We start from the raw sequence: 9,932 nt of genomic DNA, 5'->3' as shown, positions 1-9,932 counted from the left end.
GAAAACAGGAGGAAATAGCCAGGTTTACTTTTAAAATGCAGGTTACTCAGAAGAAAAAAAAAATGACCAAATAAGGAAAATCAAATGTCATTTAAATAAAGCTAACTCGGCTACTTGTGAAAACTTGACCAAAGTTCCCTATTGGTCACAAGGGCTTCTTCTCGTGAAAGGGCCCCGAAACCCTACCTGACGCGCAGGGAGTTGGAGGTGCTGTACACAGTGAGCAACTGCCCAGGCTGCCTCTAGTCAGACCCGTGTGCTCCCTCCTCCTAGGCCAGCATGGTCTTGAGGTAGTAAAACTGAGGGGAAGAGGCAAACTATATAGCTGAGAAAACCAAACCCTTAGTGGGATTACTCTTCCAGGCATGCTGCCTCAGCCCGTTGTTCTACAATGCTTTTCCATTAGGTTTTTTGTTGCCTTCAAGAGTGTATTGTTGGGACTGGAGAGATGGCTCAGAGGTTAAAAGCAATGGCTGCTCTTCCAGAGGTCCTGAGTTCAATTCCCAGCAACCACATGGTGGCTCACAACCATCTATAATGTGATCTGATGTCCTCTTCTGGCATGCAGATGCATATGCAGGCTGAACACTGTATGTAATATGTAATAAATAAATAAATTTTTTAAAAAAAGTGTATTGTCCCCGTGACAAAAACACTCTAAAAGCAGATATGGTGACACACACCTGTATTCCCAGAACTTGGGAGTCCGGTGCAGGATTCACGAGTTTTGAAGCAGCATGGGTTAAGTGTGACTGTCAGATAAATAAAAGAAGCTCATTTTGTATTTTGAAAACCCAGGAGTCAAATTTTCTTTGTGGTGGTGTTGGCAATTTAAAAACTACTGTTAAATTTTATTTGGTTGGGTGGGGGGCTAGCCACAAACTCAGGTCTTAAGGCTTAGTGGCAAGAATTTTAGCCAGCTGATCCATCTTACTGGCCCCAGTACTGGAGACTTTTAATCGGAAAACACCACAATACCTGATTATATAACTATGACTAGGTGATGGTTGCTGAGTTCTATAAAGGCTAATTTGGTATTTAGAAAGTCTAGGTCAACCATATTTGAAGACCCCTAATGTTCTTGTTCAAATTTAACTAAAGAAGTAGAGGCTAGCAAGATGGGTGAGAGTAACAGCACAAATGAATGCAACTGCAGTTAAGCCCGACAAACCTGAGTTAAATTCCCAGAACTGACTCCAAGTTCTGACTTCCACACTTAAACCTTGGTGCACATGCACAAATACATGTTTAAAAAAAATTAAACTTGATTTTTTTTTTGGACAGGGTCTCTCTGTGACCCTGGTTATCCTGGAATTGTGTAAAGCGGGCTGAGCCTGAACTCTAAAAGAGTTCATCTTGGTGTCTCGAGTGGTTCATTCTCAGTAAGGAAAATTAAAATTTTGAGGGGGAAAAAATCCCTGGGCGTACCTGTGCGTGGGTGCACAGGAACAGACACTCAAGTGCTATAGGGAACATGTAGAGACCTAAGAACCACTTTTGGGAGTCAGCTCTCTCCTTTCACAATGGCATCCAGAGCTCAAACTTATCAGGCTTATGTATGAGGCCATCTTATTTGCCTCAATTTTAATATTTGTTAATTTGACTTATCCAAGTACCCATTTAAAGCAAAATCTTATTTATAACCTGGATAAAAAACTAAAGTAAGTCCCTACTTTAATATAGCTCTCTGATGAGGACAAGGGACTTGGGGTACTTATTTCCTTAAGAACCAAGCTTTATTTACACTTAAAAAAAAAAAAAAAAAGGAAAAGGAAAAGAAAAGTTGGGGGTGGGGCAAAGTTTTACACAAAAGTACTACAATGGTATCTTCCCTTTGGTAAAAAGTGTAATAAATGTCTTGTACATCTGTTTATAGGCACTAAATCTGAAGCCACACTGTACTACGGTACACAAGAAGCTAGAGCAATTATGCTAGCACATCAAAGCATATTTCTTTTAATAAAAAAATTGACAGTATGTACATTATTTACAAAAAAGAAAAACCCAAGTTAAAATTGTGTGTTTGTGTGTGTGTGTGTGTGAGAGAGAGAGAGAGAGAGAGAGAGAGAGAGAGAGAGAGAGAGAGAGAGAGAGAGAGAGAGAGAGAGAGAGAAAGAGAGAGAGAAAGGAGGAAAAGGAGGAGGAGGAGGAGAGAGTGTAAAGCTGGTGGACGGCACTAGGGTAGACTAGTAAAGAAGCAGGTACAAAACAGTCCCATAGGAGCCAAAAAGGAGGACTGACTGAGATTTGTTGAGGCTGAGAATCAGAAGAGGGAGGAGGTGGGGAGCAAGGACTCAGAAACCAAATCCACAAGGTTATCAATCCCAAAGCCAAACAGCAGGTCCCAGATAAAATATAATGGGGATCTTAGATGTGCTCAAATTGGGGTGTCGTCAAATCCAGTCTTTTTTTCTCTCTCTCCTTTTTTGGGGGTGGGAAGAGGAGCAGTGACAAAATGCACCTCCATCCATCCAAATGGTGACAGCATCTGGTTGCTCAGGTCATAGAAGTTCTAGTTTGAGCTCTGCTGGTGTGTGCACGCAAGCTGCCTGTTTCTGTGCTTGCATGACGTCAATTCCTGTTGGGTCGGCTAATACCCTTGGGAAAGTGCCAGTTCCAGCTTCCTAAGGTAGCCATCCACATTCCTTGTATGTATCCTGCTTGGTGCCAGGCTGCACTGGTGGCTTGAAAGGCATCTTCCTTGATTCTTCAGTGTGTGAGTACACTTGCACACACACAGACACACACACACACAGACATACACACACACGCACACACAGACACACACACATCTCTGAGCTACCTGCTCTGGCTCTGCAGTTAAGGGGCTTTGAACACTGTGCCATATTTGACACGATACTTGTTAATGCTCACGAAGTGCAGAGTCTCTGTGTCACAGGTGGTAGTGCAGGGCACCAGGCCCTCCAGCCCCTCACCCATGAGCCACTTGCTGGTCTCTGCTGCCATTTCACGAGGCACATGCTCCTTGGTCCATTTATCTACCCAGGCCTGGAACCGCTGATGCAGACGCTTGCTTACTCGCTCATGGGACTAAAAGAAAGAGAGAGAGAGGATAAAATAGGCAAACAAACCCTTCCAATACAAAACGCAGTATTTATCTGATGCCTTCTCTTCTGACATGCAGGTGTACATGCAGATAGAAGACACACATACACAAAATAATAAATAATCTGTTTGTTTGGTTTTTTTGTTTTTGTTTTTTCAAGACAGGCTTTCTCTGTGTAGCCTTGCTGTCCTGGACTTACTTTGTAGACCAGGCTGGCCTCGAACTCACAGCGATCCAACTGCCTCTGCCTCCTGGGATTACAGGCATGTGCCACCACCGTCCAGCATAAATAAATCTTTTAAGAGGCCTGAGAGACGGCTCAATGGTTCAGAGCACTGTCTTGTTCTTCCAGAGGTCCTGAGTTCAATTCCCAACAACCATATGATGACTCACAACCATCTATACTGGGATCTGATGCCTTCTTCTGGCTTGCAGGTGTACATGCAGATAGAGCACTTGTACATAAAGTAAAAATAAACAGTAAAACTCAGTATTTTTGCTTATGTTTTTAGTTTATGTTTTTATTTGAGACTGAGTCTCATTCTGGCTGGCCCAGAACTCACTATGTAGACTAGACTGGCCTAAAACTCAAGTCTGCCTGCGCCTGTCTCATGAATGCTGAGACTAAAAATATGTCATCAGGTGCAATTTTATTACTTTATGTATACACCGGGCTTTTTGCTTACATGTGTATGTATGTCATGTATGTGCCTGATATTTGCAGAAGGCATAAGAGGGCACTGGAGCCTCTGGAACTGATGAGGTGCCATGTGGTTGTTGAGAACTGAACTGAGTCCTATGAGGAAGAGCCAGTGTTCTTAACCACTGAGCCACCTCTCCAGCCCTATACAGTGTTATCTTAATTAAAAGAGGGGGGTGACGCTGGTGGCAAAATAACTCAATGTGTAAAGGTACCAACACTAAGCCTAATGACCTGTAACCCATCCCCTGAAACCATATTTAGAGAACAGACTGTTGAAACAGAACAGGTTGTCCAGTGACTACCACACTTACACTGTGGCATGCATGCTCACATAAACACAGGTACACATAAACATAAATGAACATACACACAAATACATGTAAACAAAGGGTCTCAGTAGACCTGAAACAAAATCCAAACCATGGCCCACTGAGACTGAGCGAATGAGACCTTGCTTACCCTCCCAACTGCACATCTCCTTTTTCTACAGCTCTCAGCTTCAGCCAGTTTTTACTTTTCACTAATATGCCAATTCCTTTCTTCCCTACCTTGCATGTATAACATTTTTGTGTGTCTTTCTTCACTCTGTTACTTAGGTCTCAAGTACTGTCTACTTGAGAAGCCGTCAGTGGTATCCCACGGGTCGGTTCCCTAACCATTCTATTTCCTTCACAATGCACAGGAACACTATTCATTTGCCCCAGTTTGTGGTTGTATCCTAGAGCCTGCATCAACACATGCTATCTAACAAATGAGACCGCCCTTGAAAACCCAGTTCACGCAAGGTTTTTTAGCAAGTAACACCGGGTCCTCACCAGATCCTCTGGGTTAAACTATATCCCACTTCCTACATTGACATCTTTGCCCGACACAGTCATCCTTCAACACATGACACTTTAAATAAAGTGAAAAGAGAAAAACCAAGAGAAAACCAAGACTGACCTGCGAACACTGAAGCACACAGTCCAACGGCCATTCTCCCCTCAGGGGTTCAAAATACATAATGTATATATGTATGGGAGCAGGCATTTGGGGACCATGCCAAGAAGACTTTGGATATAGTGAGAAGTGTTCTGCCACTGAACTACAGATCTCCAGCAAGCGAATACACCTACCCAACAACTGTCTGTTCCCCAGACAGGTTTTTATAAAGAAAGGGAACTAACCATTCCAGTTCTATAGGAATGCAGGGAATAGAGAACCCCAGCCTCCAGCTCTCACCTGATGCGCTCTGAGGAGAGCGGTTCTCCGGTACATGTAGTCCTCCGACTTGATCACATACACCATCTTGTAGGAGTTCAACTTGAACCTGCACTCCAGCTTATCCAAGCTCTCTACGTTCTCCATGGTCTTCTTGCTGTTTCCTTCTTTCCCTTCTTTTTCCTGTTGCTCTCGACCCCGCTGACACTTCCGAATACGCCGCAAATTCCTACAAAGCAGGAAGCCCATCAGTGTACAGATCCCCACAGCTCCTATCAAATGCACTTTGCTTATGTGCCTCAAGAACACTTACTACAAATGTGAAGCTGGCTCGTGCTGCTTTACAGTTCTTTCTTCTACTCTCTCACCCCCTAACACTAGACAGGAGAGAAAAAAGAGGAAAGGGGCGACTACTTCCAGCTGATCAGGGGCATCAAGCTCCTTGGGGCAAGTTTGGTCTTCGCTGTCAGGACATCTAATTTCTCCTTTTTGTTGTTTCTTTGCATATGACCAACAACAAGCAACCAGCAATCAGCAGCCTGCACTGTCTACCGGGGCTCTAGCAACCTACACTGTCTACCGGGGCTCTAGCAGCCTGCACTGTCTATCGGGGCTCTAGCAGCCTACACTGTCTACCGGGGCTCTAGCAGCCTGCACTGTCTACCGGGGCTCTAGCAGCCTACACTGTCTACGGGGCTCTAGCAACCTACACTGTCTACCGGGGCTCTAGCAGCCTACACTGTCTACCGGGGCTCTAGCAGCCTACACTGTCTACCGGGGCTCTAGCAGCCTACACTGTCTACCGGGGCTCTAGCAGCCTACACTGTCTACCGGGGCTCTAGCAGCCTACACTGTCTACCGGGGCTCTAGCAGCCTACACTGTCTACCGGGGCTCTAGCAGCCTACACTGTCTACCGGGGCTCTAGCAGCCTACACTGTCTATCGGGGCTCTAGCAGCCTACACTGTCTACCGGGGCTCTAGCAACCTACACTGTCTACCGGGGCTCTAGCAGCCTACACTGTCTACCGGGGCTCTAGCAGCCTACACTGTCTACCGGGGCTCTAGCAGCCTACACTGTCTACCGGGGCTCTAGCAGCCTACACTGTCTATCGGGGCTCTAGCAGCCTACACTGTCTACCGGGGCTCTAGCAGCCTACACTGTCTACCGGGGCTCTAGCAGCCTGCACTGTCTACCGGGGCTCTAGCAGCCTACACTGTCTACCGGGGCTCTAGCAGCCTGCACTGTCTACCGGGGCTCTAGCAGCCTACACTGTCTACCGGGGCTCTAGCAACCTACACTGTCTACCGGGGCTCTAGCAGCCTACACTGTCTACCGGGGCTCTAGCAACCTACACTATCTATCGGGGCTCTAGCAGCCTACACTGTCTACCGGGGCTCTAGCAACCTACACTGTCTACCGGGGCTCTAGCAGCCTACACTATCTACCGGGGCTCTAGCAGCCTGCACTGTCTACCGGGGCTCTAGCAACCTACACTGTCTACCGGGGCTCTGGCATTTATCCTCTCTGAAAAGTCCTCAGAATTCAATTGTCACACACTCACAGAATCTCTCTGAAGCTGGCAAAACCAGGCCTATGCTAGAGCACAAGACAAATCAAAGCTGCTCTGACTCCTGGGATTAAAAGGAAAACATATTCCTTCACACTTCTGTGTTTTAAAGAAGCCAAAATTCTCTCTACATAACGGCAATGGTTTCACTGTATTTACATATAATCAATCTTGATCATGCTATGTGTTCTCAACTTTTCCTTTACTTTCTTTTACACCTCATTGCACCAATGTCTTGTGCTCTTTAACAGCTACAGAGCAACATCCCAATTTATTCCTTCATTGACTCTAAATAGGAGCTCACCTAAACTAGGTTGCTCCCCGCCCTCCCCCCCGCCCAAATTGCCTATGTGAGTACCTATTTGTACTGGTCCCTGTAGAAGAGCAATTCTTAAGTCTGAGGACTTAGGACTTTAGTCTGAGTCGCTTAAGATTCTAAGGTCCTAGGCACAGTATGAAATTAAAACTGTTTTCCTGAGCCGGAAGCAGTGACGCACTCGAGGAGGCAGAGGCTGGCAGTTCTCTGTGAGTTCGAGGTTAGCCTGGTATACAAAGCAAGTCCAGGACAGCAAAGGCTACACAGGGAAACCCTGTCCCGAAAATCCAAAAAATGGAAAGAAACAAGTATTATTTGCCCCCTTTCACTCACCATTTAGATTGGCAGTGTAAGGTAATCGTGATAAGAAGCAGCACACTATGTCTACCTTGTAATATCAGCACTTAGGAGGCTCAGGATTAGGAGCTAGGGGCAAAATAGACCATCTTTAAGAGAGAAGGCGGGAGAAGCCGATCTCCGCCTTCCCCACCAAGGTGGACTACATCCTGTCTTATACCCTTCCTGAAACTGGAGGACAAGTGGGTAAATGGCAGTGTGTCTGGGGACTACAATTGATACTTAGAAACCTTTGTATTCTTTTCTGACCATGCATGGACACCAAACAAAGCTGGTTTTACTTTTTTAAAAAACGGACATAATAAAATAGTTACATTTTATGTCTTTTTAAAAAGTATTGTTTTCACTTCATATTTCTAAGTGTTTTGTCTGTGCAACATGTACATACATTGCAGAGGAGACCAGAAGAGGGCATCATATCCCCTGGAATTAGAGTTACAAGTGACAACCTTTGGGAGTTGGTGCTCTACTTCTGGGCATGGATTCAGGCTATTATCAGGCATGCAAATCAAACCTTTGCTACCACCTGGCCCACTTATTGAATATTTACCATGTTAAAGAATAGGACCTACAATCATCTGAAAAGCCTGAAAACACTCTCTAGAGGTATATACCCAAGTTAGGCCACAATTTCTTCATTTATATTAAAAAGATTTGCAAAATATAAAACAAATGTCACCTTAAACTTTTTTGTTTTAATTTATTTTGCAGTAAGATTATTTGTGGAAACATAGTTTCTTGTAGTATCTTGGTGGTTTTGTTTGTTTTTAATCTATGCACTTAGAGGTAAAGGCAGATAAAGCTCTGTGAATTCCAGGCCCGCCAGGATTATATAGTGAGACCCTGTCTTAAAACGACAAAAACCAACCAACCAACCAAATCTCAAAATGTACCATGGTAAGATGACACAGCGTCCATGCCCAGCTTGCAGAGTGGACTAGCATCTGCTCACAGTCTGTTAAATGGATCAACGAGGAGGACCTGCCCCCTTCCCGTGTTCTCATGGGAACTAAGCCCAGTAATACTTGAACACTTTTTTTTTTTAAAGGAATTTAATATAGGGTTCCTCTGTGCAGCCTTAGCTGTCCTTGAATTCACAGAGATCCACTGCCTTTGCCACACCCCGCTGAAAAAGGTGTCCACATGTCAACTTCAACAAAAAGCCTGACATCCAGTGTCTAAAGAGCTTCTCTGGAGGCAGCACTCCAAACACTGGCTTGGAGGAACTTTAGAGTCTCTCGTAGGACTCTACTGAGAGAGGACTCTTGGAAGCTTGTGCCTAGTTCACCCGCATTCTTCCTTTTGCTGATTGTGCTCTGTATTTTCTTGTGATAACTGCAGTTCTGAGAATGGCTATTTGCTAAGTCCTGCTAGCGAGTCATTGAGCCATGGACACATTCAGACAGGCAGCCAGCTGATGGAGTGAGGACTACAGGTTCTCCAGTGCTCTTACCCCTGTTTTATAGGGAAGCCAGCAAACACTCTAACCCGTCCTCAGCAGACAGAATAGAAGAACAACAGAAAGCCAAGACCCTGAGCTGCCTCGCTGCCCCAGCTATGACCCTGAGCTGCCTTGCTGCCCCAGCGGTGCACAGTATGCACTGCCAACTGAGCTAACTCTGCACACTTGCCTTGGGAGGAAGACTGGCTTCTGTGCTAGGTGTTCTCGAAGTTCAGGAGACGTAGTATCAGAACTCATATATCGCTCCACATAGTCTGACCAACGCTGGGAAGAGAAACAGAGGAAAATCATTAAAAAAAAAAAAAAAAAAAATCTATACATAGGAGCCTAATCCTGTCACCAAATGTCCAAAGACTACAGATGTCAAGAACAAAATAGCACCCTTGAGACCAAAAGTCTGTCAAATAAAAAGGGGTACAGGGCCCTCAGGTTATAGCTCAGGGATAAAGTACTTGCCTTTGAACCCTAGCACTGTAAAACTAGAGTTATACCCTTTCCCCAAAAGATACGCTTGGTGCTTGTTATTGAACTACATATTTAAAATCCGTTAGCCAGCAAGATAGTACATTTGAGATAGTTATCAAAAATGAGTTTGTACAAACTGAAATAGGGTCATTGATAATCTCCATATAAGTATGTGGGATACTGGACTTCTTGAGAAAAGTCAAGTTCTGGCCAACATAAGCCAAACTGTCTCTTCTTATTCTCCCAAAATCATCTATGTGGCCTGGATCCTATTTATATTACCCTTGCAGAGATAATATTTCCCGAGTTCAAAATTTATATTATCCTTGCAACAATAATATATTCCTTGAGTTCAAACTTTTTGGGTTCATTTAGCCCAATTAAAAAGTAAACATGAGCTGGAAATGGTGGCACACACCTTTAATCCCAGCACTTGGGAAGCAGAGGGAGCATATCTCTGGGTTTGAGGCCAGCCTGGTTTACAAAAAGAATCCAGAACAGAAAAGGCTACACAGAGAAACCCTGTCTTGGCGGGGGAGGGGGGTTAGTAAACATGATACTGTATCAAATGATACCACAAAACAAACAAATAAATGGACCTCACTGTTAATCATTTAGGAAAAAACAAAGCCAGTAAAGCTGCAAACCATGTTACTGAGGATGAAAGGGGAGGGCACTGACCCTAAATAGCCACAGCCACTGGAGCCTTCAAAGCAAGTATGAATAGACATGGTTGGAATGACTTACCTAAATACCCTGACCCTTAAGACAGCCTATAAAGGGGCTGCAGAGA

General features: G+C 44.7%; 1 protein-coding gene across 1 annotated transcript in view; it reads right to left on the bottom strand.

The window, feature by feature from the left end:
• Window positions 1-2,141: 2,141 nt before the first annotated feature.
• Window positions 2,142-9,932, bottom strand: part of Sin3a (SIN3 transcription regulator family member A) — a 53,784-nt gene continuing 45,993 nt past the window's right edge. The window contains exons 19-21 of the mRNA XM_051156518.1: window positions 8,844-8,938; window positions 4,992-5,199; window positions 2,142-3,051 (exon numbers count right to left, since the gene is read on the bottom strand). Coding sequence (XP_051012475.1) covers window positions 2,821-3,051; window positions 4,992-5,199; window positions 8,844-8,938 — 534 coding nt within the window. The 3' untranslated portion in view covers window positions 2,142-2,820. The remainder of the gene's footprint in view (window positions 3,052-4,991; window positions 5,200-8,843; window positions 8,939-9,932) is intronic.

The sequence above is a fragment of the Acomys russatus genome, chromosome 14, assembly GCF_903995435.1.
Source record: "Acomys russatus chromosome 14, mAcoRus1.1, whole genome shotgun sequence".
In the NCBI taxonomy this organism is placed as follows: Eukaryota; Metazoa; Chordata; class Mammalia; order Rodentia; family Muridae; genus Acomys; species Acomys russatus.
Note: the sequence above shows the minus strand (reverse complement) of the source record. Positions and strands in the feature narration are given on the sequence as shown.